The sequence below is a fragment of the Tamandua tetradactyla genome, chromosome 2 (assembly GCF_023851605.1).
Source record: "Tamandua tetradactyla isolate mTamTet1 chromosome 2, mTamTet1.pri, whole genome shotgun sequence".
Classification (NCBI taxonomy): Eukaryota; Metazoa; Chordata; class Mammalia; order Pilosa; family Myrmecophagidae; genus Tamandua; species Tamandua tetradactyla.
Window position 1 is genome coordinate 199989694 of NC_135328.1, and position 18552 is coordinate 200008245.

The 18552-nt window shown below is 50.4% G+C and overlaps 3 protein-coding genes and 1 long non-coding RNA gene across 22 annotated transcripts in view; 2 read left to right on the forward strand and 2 right to left on the reverse strand.

Moving 5' to 3' along the window:
• LOC143674690 (uncharacterized) overlaps positions 1-9965 on the forward strand; it is a 27293-nt gene extending 17328 nt beyond the window's left edge. Inside the window, exons 4-5 of the long non-coding RNA XR_013171176.1 lie at positions 5586-5713; positions 6427-9965. This is a non-coding gene — a long non-coding RNA (uncharacterized LOC143674690). The remainder of the gene's footprint in view (positions 1-5585; positions 5714-6426) is intronic.
• Positions 1-15086, reverse strand: part of CATSPER4 (cation channel sperm associated 4) — an 18804-nt gene extending 3718 nt beyond the window's left edge. Inside the window, exons 1-11 of one of the 2 annotated variants that reach the window (XR_013171160.1) lie at positions 14471-15086; positions 14286-14360; positions 13780-13923; positions 10431-10532; positions 7735-7832; positions 7452-7572; positions 7099-7232; positions 5529-5700; positions 4839-5044; positions 4351-4510; positions 2171-3842 (exon numbers count right to left, since the gene is read on the reverse strand). Coding sequence is in view for 1 of the 2 variants with exons in the window: in XM_077150748.1 (XP_077006863.1) it covers positions 3789-3842; positions 4351-4510; positions 4839-5044; positions 5529-5700; positions 7099-7232; positions 7452-7572; positions 7735-7832; positions 10431-10532; positions 13780-13923; positions 14286-14360; positions 14471-14542 (1338 nt within the window). In the remaining variant the exon portion in view is untranslated. Of the gene's footprint in view, positions 1-947; positions 3843-4350; positions 4511-4838; positions 5045-5528; positions 5701-7098; positions 7233-7451; positions 7573-7734; positions 7833-10430; positions 10533-13779; positions 13924-14285; positions 14361-14470 lie in introns of those variants that run through there. The other variant, XM_077150748.1, reaches the window with a different exon arrangement.
• LOC143674688 (uncharacterized) overlaps positions 14415-18552 on the forward strand; it is a 12336-nt gene continuing 8198 nt past the window's right edge. For 3 of the 17 annotated variants that reach the window (XR_013171163.1, XR_013171165.1, XR_013171172.1), the window contains exons 1-5: positions 14426-15523; positions 16343-16498; positions 16922-17046; positions 17463-17524; positions 18134-18226. Coding sequence is in view for 2 of the 17 variants with exons in the window: in XM_077150752.1 (XP_077006867.1) it covers positions 18119-18226 (108 nt within the window). In the remaining 15 variants the exon portion in view is untranslated. Of the gene's footprint in view, positions 15524-16342; positions 16499-16921; positions 17047-17462; positions 18227-18552 lie in introns of all 17 variants that reach the window. The other 14 variants (XR_013171173.1, XR_013171175.1, XR_013171167.1 and 11 more) reach the window with 13 other exon arrangements.
• The window catches only part of CNKSR1 (connector enhancer of kinase suppressor of Ras 1), a 14846-nt gene continuing 11491 nt past the window's right edge, over positions 15198-18552 (reverse strand). For both annotated transcript variants that reach the window (XM_077150747.1, XM_077150746.1), the window contains 8 exons: positions 18363-18535; positions 17431-17504; positions 17200-17271; positions 16869-16942; positions 16639-16700; positions 16442-16544; positions 16178-16359; positions 15198-15872 (listed from right to left, as the gene is read on the reverse strand). In XM_077150747.1, the coding sequence (XP_077006862.1) occupies positions 15609-15872; positions 16178-16359; positions 16442-16544; positions 16639-16700; positions 16869-16942; positions 17200-17271; positions 17431-17504; positions 18363-18535 (1004 nt within the window). In that variant the 3' untranslated portion in view covers positions 15198-15608. The remainder of the gene's footprint in view (positions 15873-16177; positions 16360-16441; positions 16545-16638; positions 16701-16868; positions 16943-17199; positions 17272-17430; positions 17505-18362; positions 18536-18552) is intronic.

Consider the following 18552-nt stretch of genomic DNA (forward strand, 5'->3'; position numbering starts at 1 on the left):
TGAGTCTAGTATATAATTTTTTTGGACAATGTGACCCCTAATTGCAAGTCAACAGCTTCATCTGGTGCAATACCAGTCAGGAAAGCTTTGACAATGTTCAGTTTTCATCTTACCTGAGTATGGTGCTGCTCCAATGCACAATCATTACTTCCATTTAACAAGTAAACAAACTGAGGCTCAGATAGATGAAGACATCTGTCCAAGGTCACACAACCAGGAAATAGTGGTACTGCATATGAAATCGGGTCTGTCAGAACCCCAAGCCCAAAGTCTTTCCTGCTATGCTGCACAAAAACATAGCTTCATTCCCATGGCTGAGGCAGCCACTCTCTCAAGAGACGAAGGCTCAGAGCAGCTATGCTGAGCTGTATCCCTTAGAAACCTTCTCCCTTCCTATAGGCAATGAGCAGAAATAGGTCCATCACCTGATGCCTTGCCATTGCATTTGGCAGTTAGTTGCTTAAGGGCAAATTCAGAAAACTGGAGCTGACCCAGCCCAGATGAAGGGTTTGTCCTTCCCACAACCTAGCTCAGAGGAGGAAATGACCATTGTCCCCAACCCTGCCCCAACCTGGCATCTACCCTGTCCACACGCTGCTTTCTTCCAGCTCTGCAAAGAGCAAAGGGGCCATAATAGGCCAAGAGCTAGCCAGAATGCATGGGAAGAGTACAGAGATCTAGACCCAGCTCTGTTACTGACTTGCTGTGTGACCTTAGGGAAGGTCCTGTCACTCTCTGGGCTTCCCATGGCCTCCCCTCCTCTGTACAGTGAAGGATTTGAGCTCAATATCAGAGGTGCGTTCTAAACTCTAGTGACCTGTGGGCAGTTTGCAGTCAAAGTTCAGACCAAAATGAACAGATGTCTTTCTACAGAGTTCTCAAGTTTTTATTTGGGGGAGAGATGTTTCCCTTGGAGATATATATATATATATATATATATATATATATTTTTTTTTTTTTTCATATGGTGAGCCAATTATCCTAGCCCCATTATGGAAAAGGCCATTTGTCAGACCACCCATCATATGTAAACTTTCATTTTATGTACAGACTCATTCCATGCGCTCTCCTTTTTTCCACTGGTCTGTTTGTCAACCACCGAACCAACACTACACTGTCTGTTACTTTACATGAGTCTCAATATCCAGCAGGGTGAGTCTCCCATTTTGTTCAAAATCTTGGGTATTGTGGACTTTTATCCTTCCTTACAATTATTAGAATCAGTTTTTCAAGTTCCACAACAAACAAACCCAGTTGGGATTTTGACTGGAAATGTAAACTCTAGATTGGGTGACAGCTGACTAATCTTTATAATATTGAGCTTTCCTGGCCACAGCAGCTCCCTTGGGAATCAATGGAGTATGGTTGGGCTCTGCAATCGGACCTGGGCTAGAATCCCAGCCTTGGAAGGGAGATAAATCACTTCACGTCTCTGGATCTCAGTTTCCTCAACTGTAAAACAGGGATGCTGTGAATAGTAGCCATCCCACTAGATGATCATGCGGATTAAATGTGATAAGATATGTGAAGCTCTTTGCATATTAGTAGGAACTCAATGAATAGAATATGCTATTGGTAATGATTATCCCCTCTGTTTCCTCTCACCAAAACTATCTGGTTTCTGGATGCTTTGCCAAGGATGCTTCTGCTCCTGATAAGAGTCATGGACTTTTGGGGATAGTAAGATAACCTCCTGCCACCTCTCAATATCTTCCCACATACTGACGTAAGAGCTCGGAATCCAGGCCTGCACTCCTATTTCGGGCTTAATGAGGCACTGGGGCAGGTGAGGGCAGCAGGGGTCTGAGCCCCTGAGCCCTCAGTTCTACCAGCTTGGGAGGTAACTAGCCTACTGAAAACCTAAGCTATTGGCCTGGCCCAAATGAGAAGGATAGAGAGAAAGGAAGAGGCAGATGAGATATTGGACAATGGAGGAAGTAGATAGATAGATAAAGATGGCATCTTGGAAGAGATGGATGGGAAAGGCCAGAAACCCCTGTCATGCTCCTACCCTCAAACACATCTTCTTCCCAAACTTTACAATTGGGGACAGGGGAGCTGTGTTTACATTATAAGATCTTCCTGGGGATGCTAGCTGATCTTCCACCACTCTCTTCTCCTCTCCGGCTAGTCAGGAGGATGGAAAGAAAGGGTATATGTGTGTACTCACCAGGCAGGTTGAAGGCTCCATTTCTGATAAGCAGCACCAGCAGCAATAGCCATTGGCTGCCCATGGCTCTGCTGGCTGATGGTCTTAGAAGTTGCTGGTAGGAATCCTGGTCCGAAACCGAACAGATGGCAGTTCCAAGACACTGGGGCAGTGCAGGCTCTCGGTGTCACCTCTAATCTGCCTGCTGAATAACACCCTGGCCCCCATTCCCAGGTGTCCAGACTCTTTCCCAGCAGGCTTCAATGGGCTTTTTCAGGGCTGGAACCAATGATGATGGCGGGGAGATAGAAGGTGGAGTTTCTCATCAGCTGCAATTAGCAGTCCACTTGGGATTCCCATTCCAACTGGTAAATTTCCCAAAGGCCCTTAATTGTCAGCCTTTGCTGAACAGCTGTGCAGAAATCTGGGTCTTCCAGCCTTCCCCCTACCCTAATGAGAACCTGAGTCTTGGAGCCCACTGACCCCTCCCTCATGGGCTGAGAGCAGGCCGTTTGATTTTAGAGGTAGAGATCAATCTCACCCTCTCCCCATTGCCCAGTGACGTGCCCAAGGACTGGAATCTAGATCTTCTCCTCCGAGCCAGCTCTCCCTATTATCTATAACTGCCACAACATTCTCAGACTCAATTGCTTAGCTCGGAATCTGCTGTGGCTCCCATTGGCCTCTGGTGTGAAGGTCCCAAATAGGCTTCACAGGTCCCATATTCTTCAGCAGACTTCATTCACTAACCCCTGTCCCCTCAAAGATCTTCCTGCTTTTCTCCAGCAAGCTTTGGTGCTCCTCTCCTTTGGAAAGCCTGCCAGGTCCCAAACTTTGCCCTGTCATTTCCCATTGCCCCATGATGGAGTAGCCTGTACTTATAAGACTTGGTCAATGGTGATCCCACCAGACTAGAGCTCCCCAGAATGATCTTGCCTTCAGACAAGGAGGGAGAGGATAGAGCTATGATTCCTTCATCAGATGGGGGCTCCCAACTATGAGGACCACAGACTTTTCTCCCAAAAATTTAGGACCGCAGGGGCAGGGATTATATCTCTACCATAAAATCAGAAAGTTTCAGGGATGTGGATTTCCTTTCCTACTAGACTGGAAGCTCTCAAAGAAAGGCTGTTTCTCCCCCATCAGACCTGGGGCAAGGCAGCCCCAAGGGGTGGGGAATGCCCCAGTCAGACATATTGATCCCAACATAAAACTTTATTTTCAATATACAGATGCCTGGCCCCACTGGGCTTGTCTTTCTCTTGTCTTTGGTGCTTGGGGCCACTCAGGCCCCACCCAACTCTGAGCTAGAGCAGAAGGCCAAAGCTGCCCATCCTTAGGTGAATCCTGGCTGCCTTGGCTGAAATCTTCCTTCTGGGCTCGTCCTTACTGTCTCTGGCTCTCACTCTCATCCAGTCTCCTTCTTCATTCTGGCTCCTCTGTACCTGGAGCTCACAAACACTGGCCCTGTAGATGCTACCACCTTCACAGCCCTAGGCCTCTCTGCCTAGGTGCAAGGCCATCCCCATCCAAGGGAGAGGTTGGACTTAGACCAGGCTGTGCCAAGCCATGCTAGGGATGCAGGAAAATGCAGCGGCTGGGTGTGTGCATGCAGGTCCTCGGCTCCTGTCTGGACCTCTCAGCGGCTTGCCTTGTGTTTGCCAAGGAGCGCATGTGTACTGGATTCATAAACCTGAGAACCAAGACATCTTGTCAATTCTCTTACCTAGACATGACAGCTTCTTCCTTACTCCCCTGCTCCAGCCTCAATAACTGCCCCATCCAGGCCTTCCAGAGAAGGCCTTCATATATGTAAGTCTAGTCTGCCTTCTACATCCCTCTGAGCTTGGGAGCCCAGGCTCTTTCCAGGTTCTAGGTCATTCTATCTCAGTGAGATAGTGTTGGAGGCAGGCAGAGAAACTAAACAATGTGGGTATTTGCCTTGTCCTCCCCTGAACAGGAACCAGAGGAAGGAGGCTGCTCTTATAGATTCCAGACAGGACCTAGAGATCCTTTGCCCACAATGTGCTAAAGTATATGCCACTAAGTGGGGAGAATTTAGGATTACGTGTTGACTGCTGGGGTGGATGGGCATCTAAGGGAGGACCAGATGGAAGAATAGACAGGAACCGTGACTAATGGGACAGAGGCTGGGCTGGGTAGGGTGAGGTGCAGCCTGATTGGGTAGAAGCAGAAAGAACCTTTTCCCTCATGATGAGCGCTGTGAGCAAGTCGTGCTGGCGGTCGTGTAGGTCCAGGGAATTCAAGCTCTCCTTCCGCAGGCTCAGTGAAAAGCCCTTGTGCAACATTTCCTCCTCCTGTTCCTGGTTGAAGCGGATGGAACGTACCTCGTCCACGATCCTGGGAGTGGGGCAGTAAATGTGTCCCTGGAATGCCTCGCAGTCCCCAGCCTTCCTATCCCTTCCCTGGTGTCCATTCTTCTTCCTCCCCTGAAGCCCAGAGAAAGACCCAGGCCAAGACTTGCCCTTCTGTGAGATGGAGGAACCCGGAGGTCTGGATTCCCACTCCTCCACCAATAGGAAGGGTGACCCTAGGCAAGTAACTTAACCTCTCTGGACCTTGGGGTCCACCTTGAAAAATAGTGAGGGTATGAGGCCAGAAGACTCTGAGGCTCCACCCAGCCCTGACTCCTGGGACTCCCGGGTACCCCCTGTACCCTCCCCCCTACATGTTGAGCTCATCTCGTATCTCCTTGTACTGCATCAAGTTCTCCTGTATCGCCTCGAGCACCAGGCAAAAGTTGTCACATGTGGTCTCCGAAAGGTTCGACAAGGGTCCCCCCACCATCGGCTCCTGGAGGTTGCCAGATTTCTCCAGCCGGGCTTCTTTACAGTGCACCAGTGGCAGCCTATTATTCTCATCCACCTCATTTGTCTTGAGAGGGAAGAGTGAAGAAGGGATGGGCAGCTCAGCTGGGCACCTGCTCCCCCAGTCTCTTTCTGCTTGGTTTTAGGGAGGACCAACTCTACTATAGCTGACATTTATTGAGTGCTTACTATATGCCAAGTACTGTGCATTAAGCCATGTAATCCTTAGAACAGCCACAAGAAATAAGTATTATTATTTTCCCATTTTATAAAAGAAATCGAGGTCACCTAGACTGATAAAATGACTCAAGGTCACCAGCTACTCAGTTTTCGTTATCATTGAAACACGACATTTGGGAAACCCCACTTCCCAGAAGCCCCGGTTGATGAGTTGGCACTCAAGGTAGGGGCATGCTGTCTCTGGGGCTTAGGTTTGGCTTTCTCCGGGCCCCTGCCATGCCCATTTGCCACTAAGTGTGCAAGTACACACACACACAGACACATACACTTACACTTCCTCTCCTCCCTTCTGCTTTCCCCATCCCACTCACCTCACTGAAGCTTCTTTGCTGCTGCCCCGATTCTCCCGATTTCATCATCTGCTCCAGGTTGGTGGTCACCACAACAACCAACAGGTTGATGCCAATGAAGGCACCAATGGTGATGAAGATGACGAAGTAGATGGCACCCCCAATCTCCATTCCGTGCTGCCTATTCTCTATCCTGGAGGTGGCAGGTAGGCGCCCTATCACCTCCCTGGCCCTTTGAACCTCAGTTTCCTCATCTATGAAGTGGAAAAGTATCCCAAGACCTAGCAGGGCTTCTGCCTGTTTCATTGTGGTTGTGTAGATCTAATGGGCTACTCCTAATTGTCAGAGCAGGTGCTCTTTACTGAGCATCTGCTGTGCTGCCAGACAATGGGTCAATTCTCAAGCCAAGCCTGCAAGTGGAGATGTGAACATCAGCATAATCAGATTGAATCTATTAGATCCATTATTTTAAAAGTGATACAAGCTCATTATAGAAAGATCAGAAGAAAAATATACAAACAAAACCCTCCACAAAACCTCCACTCGGAGTTAACCACTATTAATACTGTGCTATAAAATCTCCCATAATATAATTATTATAATATTGGTTTATCATTTATAAAAAAGGCACCACACCAATGTAAAATGTCAATAAGGAAACTCTGTACGTGAGGGAGGTCTGTATGGGTACTCTACTTTGTGCATAATTTTTCTACAATAAACTATTCTAATAAAAAAATCTTATGAGATAGTTTCCTCTCTCCCCCCTCTAAATATATATATAACTCTAAATAAATATATAAACAAATGTAGAACCACTTGGTTCCAGACTCTATAGTAAGAGATTTATGTAGTTTTTCTCCATGGTTCTTCATAGCAATCCTATGACAGAGTTAATATTGTAATCCCCAATTTACAGATGAGGAAATTAAGGCTCAGAAGAGAGCTGAAGTACCTTTCCCAAGTTGCTTCTCTAATGTGGCAGAGCAAAGACTCAAAGCCCATTCCAACTTTATTCTGCAGTCTGTGAGTTTTCCACTACCTACATTGAAATGGATAATACCTACGGAATCCCTTCATCAATGACTCTTCTACCCTCACATGAAGCAAATAGAAAGAAATCATTCAGAGGGACCCATCCCTACAGTGGACTGGAAAAACAGGGCTTAGAAAAAGAGAACCCAGGCAGCCACCCGTGACCAAAATTTTCTTAGGCAGCAGGTCTAAGAATGAATGGAATGAGACTCCCAAGTTCCCAGGAATCCAGGCAGTTTGGTGGGTTCCAGCGTGGGCTGGGAGGTTGTCCCATCACCCAAGGCTCCACCACAGACCTGCTCCCTGCCCTAACACTAGCTCTCCAGCTCTTGAGCGTAATGGGAGTCTCCATGAACTGGCCAAGGTTGGGACTTTGAATTAGGGAGGCTTCACAGGTGGCAGGGCTTCCACATCAAGCAGACCACAGACTTGACCTCCTTTTCCCCAGTTTAAAGCTCATGTAACCTCTCCTCCCAGTTGGCCACCCTCATCTCAACACGTGGAGCCCCCACTCTCGCGCATCCCAGTTTCTTTGCACTACGGGAGCTCCGCTTACTGGAAGTCACTGTAGATGTCCACCCAGCCGTCCTGCGTGATGCAGATGAAGAGGGTATACAAGGCCACCTGCATGTTCTGGAAATGGTCGGGCACGAACGCACCGAAGAGTGTGACTCCAAACACGGAGAACACCTGGAGAGAGACCAAAGCTGTCCACTGATATCACCCGAGGCCTGGAAGAAGGGACATGCAAATACAATGCAAATGAGTGCTGCCCGGGGACTCCTCAGCCTCCAGGCCCCTGGGCCTTGACTCTTTTCCAGACACTCACCCCTCCCCCATCCCCAAAGACCCAGGGTCCCTGTTCAGGGAAGAAAACAGGCTGGGGGCATGGGGGCAGAGGGCACTGACCAGCATGAAGAAGAGGATGAGGGCCATGATGTTGGCCATGTCGGGCACCGACTGCAGAATGACGCGGATGATCTGGGCCAGGGGCTCCACTGCCATGCACACGTGCACCAGACGAAGCGCCCTGTGGCAGAGCCTCTCAGGGGTGCTCCCTGAGCCCTTCAACCCTCCCCCTCACTGCCCATCCCCCTGCCCAGAGAGGCCGAGCTGACACCCCTCCAGCCTCATTCCTGGGTTCCCGGTCAAGCCCCCCCCCACCTTCTTCCCTCCAGAGCTCTCAACTCACCTGAGAGTGTAGGTGATGGAGATGGCATTGAGCTCTTTAACAAAGAACCCCATGAGCAAGATGAAGACGATAAGGAAGTTGAGGATGTTCCAGCCGTCCTGGGGAGTGGTGGGCCAGCCCCGGCGGGGTCAGTCAGGCCCAGCTCCTAGGGCTGCCCTGGGTCTTCCCTCCCCACACCATAAGCATGGGGGACCCCAATATTCCTCTGGGAGCAGGGCCAGTCAGCTGCCATCCACTGCGGCTACTCACCGTGCCGCTCCCCAGACATGCCACAGAACATGCACGCACACGCTGCTCCATGTGTCTCACGGCCACATGCAGCCTGAGACACACAGTGGAGACCCGGACACACACGCAGCTCGCTGCTGAGCTGAGTTCCCGCCTAGACTGGGACTCTGCAGGTAGGTGACCCAAGAATGTTTGCATGCTCCAGCTTTTGTGTGACTCACACATAAATAGTAAAATAAAGAAAAATTACTAGAAGAATCATCCGGGAACACTGCTTCAGTAGCCAGTTCAGAGGCAAAATAGCTTTCACAGTAAAAGAGAGAGGGAGACGAGCATGTTTGGGAAGCTCTTTGACCAATAAGGTATTTACTCATATATAGGAGGGGAGGGAGGATGGGCACATGTATGAAAAGTTCATGTGCAACCACTAAATAGGGGAATTTGTTCTGTCTAACAAACAATAAATGCATTTTACCCTTTGACCAATGATCCCACTTCTAGGAATCTGACCAATACTTGGTACAAGTAAAAAATGACATTTGTATAAGGTTGAAAACAACCAAAGTGTCCAACAACTGGAGACTGGCTAAATAAACTACATCACATTCACTCTGTATAGCCATGAGACAAAAAACAAGAAAGAGCTCCATGCACCGATATGGAAAGATTGCTAGGACTTATTAAGTGATAGAAGCAAAGCACAGCAGAGTTTTAAAAATATGCTACTGTTAGGGAAAGGAGCGCTAAGATTATATACATATTTGCTTATGATTATAAGAACTCCTGGGAGGATAAACAAGAGGCTATAAATATAAAAAGGTTACCTAGAGAGTAAGGGGCCAGGGAGAGGCAACCGAATGAAGGGGCAGGAGTGAAAGCAAGGATTCTCTGCATACCTTTCAGTGTATACGTTTCTTTTAGTGGAATCTCCACCTTACCCTCTAAGCCAATTAAACACACAGCTAAGTCAGTGGTTCTCAGCTGCGGCAATTTTGCTCCCTAGGGGACACCTGCAGTGTCTGGAGACATTTTGTTATCTCAGCTGGGGGCTGGGGGTGAGTTGCGGCAGTCATCTAGTGGGTGGAGGCCAGGGAGGCTGCAAAACATCCTACAGTGCACAGGACAGAGGGTTTGCAGGAAAATAGCACTGAGCCTGAGAAGTCCGGGTGAAGGGGGAAAGCAGAGTGGCTTGGCATAACACGTGCTTTAATTAACTTCCTTGGTGCTAATGAAATTCTATGGTTTAAGCCTTGAAACTGTAGGCCCTCCTAACCGCAGAAGGAACTGTGGCTGAAAGAAACTCAGGAAGATATGGAGGACATGCTCCCTCTTCCCTGACAGTCATGAAACAGGCTGCCTGCGTCCTGGAACTACTGCTAAAGTGGTATCTTGAAATGTTCACACCAGCATCATCACTCCTAAGCCCCTCTCCAGCGTAGAGACATGCAAACATGCCTTGCCCTTATTCTGGCTTCTGTTAATAAACACCCTTGCAAGTGTTGTTTGCACAAGGAATCTTGAAGACACCCAGACTTCAGAAATTTTGTTCTATGTTCTATGTTCTGTGTTCTATGAAGTGAAACCTGTAACCCCTGACACCTGGGAACATTCCTTGGTTGTCCTGGTAATGATATTTAAATGACATTTTTATGAAAGGTATAAAACATTCATGGGATTCTTTTTTAGGTCTCTTGTCACACATTCTGGGAGGCAAAAATGGAATCCCTTGACCCTAGAAGTCCAATTAAAACAAAGAATTTGAGTCTTTGTTGCATTGAAAGTAACTTTAAGGCCCCTTCCTGCCCAGAAGGTTATTTGATATGTTTTAGAACAGAATTTGACAAGCTGTGGTTTAAAGGCCAAATCCAGCAGCAGCTGGATGGGTTTTAGATTTTTTAATATTGGGGAAAAGAAAAGTCAAAGGAAGAATAATATTTTGTGACGTGAAAATTATATGAAATTCAAATTTCAGTTTTCATGAATAAAGTTTTACTGGAATGTGGTCACACTCATTAGTTTATGTATCACCCATGGCTGCTTTTGTGCTACCATGGCAGAATTGAATAATTGCAACAAAGACCAGATGCCTGTAAAGCTTAAAATAGTTTTTATCTGGTCTCTTATTTACAGAAAAAATTTGCTGACCCCTGCTCTGGAACCCTGTAAATTCAGGTGGGTACTCTCAATCCTGTGTCTCAGATAAAGGTTTGCCTAAGATCTCAGAGCTGGGGAGGGCTGGAGCAGGGCCTAGAACCCAAGAAGGCCACTCTCCTGGTCCAAGTTATTCTCTGCTGCATCACAGACATCTCAAGTCAATTTCTCTCTCATCTTCATGCATGTGCACGTGCACACACACACATACACACACACATTACTTTGTAGGGCCAGAAGTACTGGGGTGGGGTGGGTGGGTGGGTGAGCCGATCCCAGGGAGCAGGGGTGGTGGCAGGGAGGGCCTGGGATCTCACCTTCCAGAAAATCCAGAAGCCATTGAGCCAGCCAAGGAGAACCTCACAGAGAAGGATGGTCAGCACAATGTCATCTATGGTAGAGAACAACTCATAGTGTTTCTACATGGGAGACAGAGAAAAACGGGAAGGGAGAGGTCAGCGCCATAGGTCCTGGGCGAGGCCAGAGGAGAGAAGACAGGGGAGGGAAGGATGGGGACCAGCAGCGTCCCTGGCCCTTACTACAGCTGCTCTTCTTCCTCAGCATCTTCACCGTTCCTTCTAGAGTGTCCTTTCCATGTATGAGCCGGGCATCAGGCTAAGACCATGCATGCATCATTTCACATTCCCCTCACCAATGCCCCGCAGAGTAGGTTTTATTCCATCTTACAGAAGAGGAATCGGAGAGATGCCCAAGATCACACAGCTAGGAGATAATGATTGTTCTTTGACTATAAACCTTTGCTCCTACCCTCTAGAGTAGGGATACTTGGAAAAGGGAGGCAGGGAGGGGCAGAAAGAGGTTCCAGGACTGGGAAGAAACACCCTGGGCCTGAAGGTGGAGGCCACCAAAACCCATTCTTCCCTCTCTGGTTGTCCTAGCCACTCCTGCTGCTTCAGCTCCCTAAGTCTTCTAAGCCAGGTCTGACCAAAGTCCTGTGTATCTCCAACCCATGGATCCAGGACACACAGTGTGGATGCATGGGAGGAGGGACAGACGGATGAATGGATGGATGGATGGATAGCCAAGATCTGTCAAAAATTCAACTCACCTTCACTCAGCCTAGATCCTACTCGTTCAGCTGACATTACAGACCCCATGAACAACCCTCCGCTCCCTGACTTCACCCTGAAAGTCACCGAAGTCACTTTAACTCTTTCCTTCCTGCACCCTCATGGCCAACAGCTTCAGTGTCTCGAGGCTTACTGCCATGCACAGAGGTCTCGTGCTGCCCATAGCTGCCCACCACCCCCATCCACTGACTAATGCCAGGAGGGGCAGAGTTTCTTAAATCCAGATGGTTTATGAGCTCCCTGCTTGTTCCCAAATCCCAAAGGGCTATCATGGGCCAGGGTCGTCTGCCTAAAGTAAGGAAGAGCTTTCTGTCAGAGGCCCTCCTCACTATTGAAAGAGCATCATAAATAGTTCTCCTGCCTTCTCCAAGTCATAGGCATCTATAGTCACCCTAGTTTCCTTCTCTACCCACAAGCCTTCCACAGCTCCCCGTGGCCTGCAGGATAAAGTTCCCTAGGCCTCTGGCAATTCATAGGCCTCTGGGATCTGACCTTCACAGACCCATATTCTACTCCAGGGCTTTCAGCTTTTTCCGTCAAGACACACAGAAAGAAACACATTTTCACACACACATTCTATTTCATTCTTTTAAAAATACCGGTGTCCTCACTTCGGATTGATTTCATGATCCATTCATGAGTCGGATGTGTCCTCTACTTCACTCATTCTGCAAACCTCTGCAGTTGGGTTTCCGCCTCCACTACATCAGGGACAGCTCTTGTTGAGCTCACAAGAGCTAAATTCAAGGGAAGCTTCAAGGTCTTTATGTTGTCTGATCTCTTCCAGGTACCGACCCTGCTGCCTGTTCCCTTCATCATAGTACCCTCACCTGGTTTTCTTCCTACTCCACAGGCCACTCCTCCTTAGTCTCCTTTTTCACTCCCTCCTCCGTTTCCCACCCCTTATTTGGAGGCATTCCTCAGAGTTGTGCCTTGGCCCTCTGGTCTTCAACACTCTTCCTAGACAATTTCCTTCATTCCCTTAGCTTTATTACCCATTCTCCTACATACTGGCAGTTCTCACATCTTCATCTCCATTCCAGGGCACTCGGCCGGGTTTTGGGTTTGACATGTAACTCGTCTCCAGACATCTCTGGATATTGCATGGGCACCGCAAACACAACACAACTCGCACTGACCCCAAACTGCTCTACCTCCTATGCTCTCACGTCTCAACAAGCAGCACCATCCTCCACACAGTTGCTGAAGCCAGAGACTTAAGCCCTTGCTCTCCCTTTCTCTACATGCTTGAGATGATGGTGCTTGTTATACACAGTAGTGCAGTACCTGGCACATAGTAAGTGCCTATTAAATGTTAATTATGAAGAAAATCAATCATGCAGGCCCATGGAATCAACCCCTCTGAATTCCCAAATGCAGCTGATCTCTTTTCACCAGGGCTACTGGTCTGGACCAAGCCCCATCATCTTTCACCTGAACATCTGCAATAGGTTCTTGCCTGGTCTATCTTCCCCATTCCTGACCCTCTCTTCCATGGTCCACCCTGGAGTGACTGATTAGGTTTTCTAAAACACCTGTTTGATTAGGTCACTTCCATGCTTTAAATCCTTCTCTGGCTTTCCACTGACATCAGGATAAAGTTTACCCTCCTTAACATAACTTAAAGACCCTGTGTGATCTGGCCACTGACCACCTCTCTGAACTCATCAGCTACCACAGTGGTCATTGTTTTTAATTTTTTTGTGTGTGTGGTTAACATATACACAACACAAAATTTCCCATTTTAAACACTTTGGACATTTAAAAAATATTGATTTTTAAATAGCACCACATATGTATGCATATTCCTTATAAGAAATTAAGGCATCTTGGATAATATCAAAGTCATACTACACTAAAAGTTGGATGAGAGAGCTCTCTCACATGCTGTTTCTTCTGCCCAAAACACTCTTTCTCACCTCTGTATACCTGGCCAACTCTGTCTCATCTCTTACTCTCAGCTATAGTATCACTTTCTACAGGAATCCTTCCTTGACCTTCCAAATTGGGTTTGGTGGCCTTCTTTAAGCTCCCTTGTACTCTCTGATATACTCAAGCATTATTAATGCCATGTTTGGGTTTTATGAGACAGGATTAGGGTCTGTTGTGTTCCTGCCTGAACCCTTGGCACTGAGCACAGAGCATGCACAGAGTGAGTCTCTTTGATGTCTGTCAATTAAAATTGGATTGGGCTGCGGTGGCTCAGCAGGCAAGAATGCCTGCCTGCCACACCAGAGGACCCGGGTTTGTTTCCCGGTGCCTGCCCATGGAAGAAAAAAAAAAATTGGATACTTTTGCCCACAACGTGTCCATGTCTGCCTCTGCTCATTCCATTTGCCTCCTGCCTTTTGTCCTCCAATGCATTCCTCAAAACTGAACTCCAGAGCCCCTCCACCACAACCTCTTCCTTGATCTCTTTCTAGAATCTTGAAGGGTCAAAGCTTGCAGACCCTTCAAGAGTATCTAATCCAACCATCATGAACAGATAAGGAGCCTGAGGCCCAGAACAGGAAGTGCCTTATCCCAGGGCCTTCCAGCAGAATCAGTGGGGACAGGGGTCAGGTTGGTGTCCTACCTGGCCAAGGACAGAGTTGGTGCGGAGAGCAATGGTGATGGCATTGACCACCAGCAACACGGCCAGCAGCAGCTGGAAGGCCGGGTGTCGAAGCAGCTGCTTGATGTACATGCGAGTGATGAACTCCTGCATGTCCCAGGCATCCTGAGAGAGGGCAGGGGGCTTCCATCAAGCAGGTGTCATTGTAGTGGCTTTGCCTGGATGCTGCTCTTAGTGAAGGGGAGCCATGGGGGTTGGAGGGCAGATTCTAAGGGGAAAAGTTGCCTGAGAAGGGATCATAGAATGGGGCATCAGGGTAGAGGGCACTACCTAGATGGCCACTAAAAGTGGTTCACTGCTGGGGTCTCCTTTAGGGTCTCTGCTGGTGCATGGGCATCATTATATGGGGGTTCCTGTGGAGGGCACAGCTGGGGAGGGCAGAGGGGGGACACAGCCACCACAGCCGTGGGGCACAGGTGCAGAAGGGTCACTGTTGGGGAGGTGACCGCTGTAGGACTGGGCCTTACCTTGCTACTAGTGATGTCCCGGCGATTGATGAGCACTTGATCCTCTGGCCGGCTGTGCGGCTCGTGAGTGGTTCTCTGCAGGGGCGAGGAGACATCAGGACATCTGCTGTCCCTCCTGACCCTGCATGGTCCTCCCATGCCCCTCACCCCACCCCAGGACGCTCAATTTGAGCCAGGGAGCCTACCAGGATGGACAAAGGCTTGATGTTGGTGGTGTCAGTCCACTGCTGCCACCAGACTTTTTGAGTGCTGCTCATAGCTGCTCAGTCTCCTCTTCCTTCAAAGAAACTTCATTCCAAGCAGGTTTGCTCCCCCTCGTGGTGATATCACAGAGGCCTCTGTGACCTCTGGCTGTCTACATTCTACCGAGGGATTCCAACCTGGATTGAAACTCAACCCACTGTCCCCACTCCATACTCCCAAGAAGCAGCCCAGGACACTGAGGGGACTGGCAGGGGTCAGAGGCTGTTGGGAGCAGCTCAGGTGTCCTGCACAGCCTAGAAGGAGACACAGGGGCATGTCCCTGCTCCGGGCCCATGAGCTGGAGTTGAGGGAGGGCTGTGAAGTGAGGCGAGCAGAGGAGCATACCACCCTTTCCCTCCACCTGTTTTAAGGGCTGTCTGCCCCACCATCCATTGCAGCCCCTTCCCAATGTGAGCCACGGTTTCTCCTATAAAGTGGAAGGCTGGTCTCTATTTTTCACTCTGCCCCCGAGGATGGGGTAGGAGAGCACCCTTCAGCCCCTGAAGGGCTGGGCAGAGGTGGTCCTGTGTAGCAGCCCTCGCTAGCCGTGGGTCCGCAGTCCATCCCCCCAAAGGCACAGAGCTCCAGGTAGAGTCCCGGCCTTTCATCCCACTCTTCTCGGGGAAACAGATTCCCAGTTCTAATATGGAAGTCAATGGAATGAGTAGATTCATTTTAGAGAAAGTGGCTTTATTTGGTGAAAAGCGTCTCTTTGTAACCTGATGGACACCTGTACAGATCTGGTTCAGGGAAAGAACTGCCAAGGGGCCCCACAGATTAGAGGGTTGGGTGGGAGAGAGTTTCTCTCAACCCAGCCTTCCTGCTCCTTCTTTGGCAAGGGAGGAGGGAGTAGCGCAAAGCTCCTTCTACCTACTCCAGGGGAGGGAGGAGCAGAAATGGCGGCAGTCTAGGCAAGGGGTCAGCTTGGGGTGAAACCACGGACTAGTGCTGTTTCCGACTTCAATCAGAATCCAAGGATGCCCTGCTCTTCTCAGGTGAGTGCTACATATAAGAGGCCGGGGATTGAGGTGGTCCTTGGGGTCAGAGATCAGAGGCTAAGGTACTGGCCAAAGTCAGAGGTCAGGAGGTTGGCGGTTGCTCATTGGGGTCAAGGGGCAGGAGAGAGGGGTGCTCCTCGTGGTCAGAGGACAGGGGTTGGGAGGAATGTTCTCTGGAGTGAGGAGCTGGAACTTGAAATTCATTCGCAGCCTGCGCCACTCCCCAAGCCCCCAGACCCTCTGAGTACAGTTCCTGATTCTGCTCCTTCCATCGTCGGAACTTCTCTCCGGTCAGCTCAGGGTCACCTAGCACTTCCTCCAGAACCTGCAGCTCATGCAGCTTTGCCTGTGAGAGGAAGAGGGGCTAAGAGGCCAGACACCTAGGAAGGGGAGCAGAGCTGAGCTTAGAGCTGACCCTGGAACCCAGCACCTAGAGCCTAGTTCAGATGCTCAAATTGAAAGCCTGGTGCAAGGTGAAAGTTCAGATCCCAGCTCAAAACCAAGAACTTGACCCACTCTATGTCTGAGCTCAGACTGTACCCTGGAGCCCCGAGCTGAGCCCGGAGCCCAGTGCCTGGTAGTGGGAGCCAGGAACCAAAGCCTGAAGCTCAGAGCCCAGCCCCGCGCCATGCCCAGCGGTTCCCAGCATACCTTGAGCGTGCTCTGCAGGGCCCGCACGCGGTGCGCCTGCTCATTGAGCCGGGGGTCTCGGCTGCGCCGCATGAAGGAGCTCCGCCACTGCTCATGGGTGAGGGGCTGTGGCTGGCCCAGGAGGGACACACCACCCTGCCTCAGCCCCTGTACCATTCCTTCCAGGGTTCCTTCACCACCATCTGTGGGAGGAGGCAGCAGGATGAGGGTTTTGCTCACCCCAGGTGTGGGCTCCCCATCCCAGCTCCAAGCCCAGCCTGATACCTGGTGGAGAGCCAAAGGAGGCTGAAGGAGGGCTGCCCTGCGTGGGGGTGGCTGCAGGTGATGTGTCTCTGTGGGGTGGACTCCAGGCTTGGGCTGGGCTGGGCTGTAGGCACGGGGGAAGGAGAGGGGGGTATCAGTGTGTGCTCCATGCCCTGCTACTGCCCGCCGCCAACCTCCCCACCCGCGCCCTCACTCACCGAGCCTGAGCGGGACGCAGCCTCATCGTCAGGGTCTTCTGCCTCAGTCTCACTGTAGCAGTCTTGGGTGAGGGTAGGGGCGGGGGAAGCAGGTGGGGAGCTTACTGAGCCTTGGGGGGTTTGAGGAGGCCAGGGGACAGGCTAGGGCATCTGAGCTCCCAGTTCCCATCCCAGGAGAAGAGGAGGTTCAAGTGAAACCGGGTCCCCCACACCCCACCCGAGACACTCACCTTCTTCTCGGGGTGGGGGGGCCCGGCCTGGGGACTGGTACTTGGAAATGCAGGTAATGAGATGGCGTACCCACCTGTGGAGGAGCAAATGGGGCTCAAGGAGACACGTGTACCACAGCCATCGGTTTTCATTTACCCACCTCATCGTCTCATTTAATCCTCAGAGCAACTCTGAGAGGTAAGAACCCTGAAGAGCCCATTTTCACAGACGAGAAAACTGGGCCTTGGAGAGGATGCTTTGACCACCCACTCTCAGTCCGAGCCCTGGGCCCAGGTGCCCATGGGGGCTGGGAGATGGCAGCAGTGGCAGAGGGGTGGGGGCAACACTCACATGCTCAGATCTGTCAGGGTATCAGCAGCGAAGATGAAGGGCTTGTACACATCATGGGTGAGCTGGAACACACTGTGGGGGGCCGGGGACCTCGCTCAGCCTGAGAGGCCCAGTCAGCACCCAGAGAGGCTGCACCCGGAATCCACCGGGTGGCCACCGTGCCCACTCCACCCCTCACCCATTTCTCCCTTTTTCTCCCCATCCCCCAGCCCTTGATCCTCCAGGACTTACTATTTTTTCTTCTGATCATGTCCACTTTCCAGGCTATAGTTGGAGACATTGATGAGACCTTCGGCCTTCTGATCCTGGGGAGATCACAGCATCAGTAAGGGTCAGCTTGGAACCCCAACCCCCATTCAGCTCCTGATTTACCCCTCGGTCCTGGGGGCAGGGAGGGGAGAGGGAGCCTCCTGGGTTTCCTAATTCTAAGTTATGCCTGGGGCTCAGGCCAGGGATCTGGGATGAGGGCTGGAGTATGGCCAAGGGGTGTCTCTGAGCCAAGAAAGGGGGAGCGCAAAGATACCCAGAGAAAGAGTCCAGAAAGAGGGGCCTACTCATGCATTCGTTTCTTCAATAGAGACAGAGCTGCTTCATACCAACAAGCTTTGCACATGCTGTCCCCCCTTCCTGGTTTTCTTTCTCCTCTTTCCCTCTAAACCCCCAAGTATCACTTTCTCAGGAAAGCTTCCTGACTCCTTAGGCTGGACTGGGCTCCCGCATGTCCCTGGGCTTTTCCTTCTCCGGAGCAAATATTCCCTCACACTCTCCTTGCACGTATATTCATCCCTTTCCCCTACTCGCCTAAGTTCTAGAGTCACAGGGACTGTCCAATTTCTTCCCTGAGTCTCTAGCTTCCAGCCTAAAGCTGGATACACAGTAGGCATGTGAATGTTTGTTGAATGAATAATCAATTGAATGAATGGCCCTTCATCAGGATGGACAGAATAACAGAAGAGGAAGTGGGGGTGGACAGAATCAAAATGATTCTCTTACATCTCCTGCACTACTCTTCCCACACTGCTTTAAGGTATAAACTTATTTCACTCCGAGTTGTGTCCCCATTTTATAGAGGGCCTGGGGCCCATCTGTGGCCACAATTGGAAGCAGGTGGTGGCACCTGGGCCCTAAGCTGTCCTGCTTACCTCCGGGGGGGCGGGGCTCACCTGGGCCTGGCGGTACCAGTAAAGCGTGTGCCTCTTCAGCACAAACCAGCAGCGGCGCCAGCGCGGACCCATGAAGCCACTGGGCGTCTTGCGCAGCAGGAGCCACCCATGGCAGTCTGGCTGGCCCAGCTCCCGGCAGGACACCCGCCGGCGGCTCAGGCGCGTTGCCACACCTGTGGCAGCGGAGCAG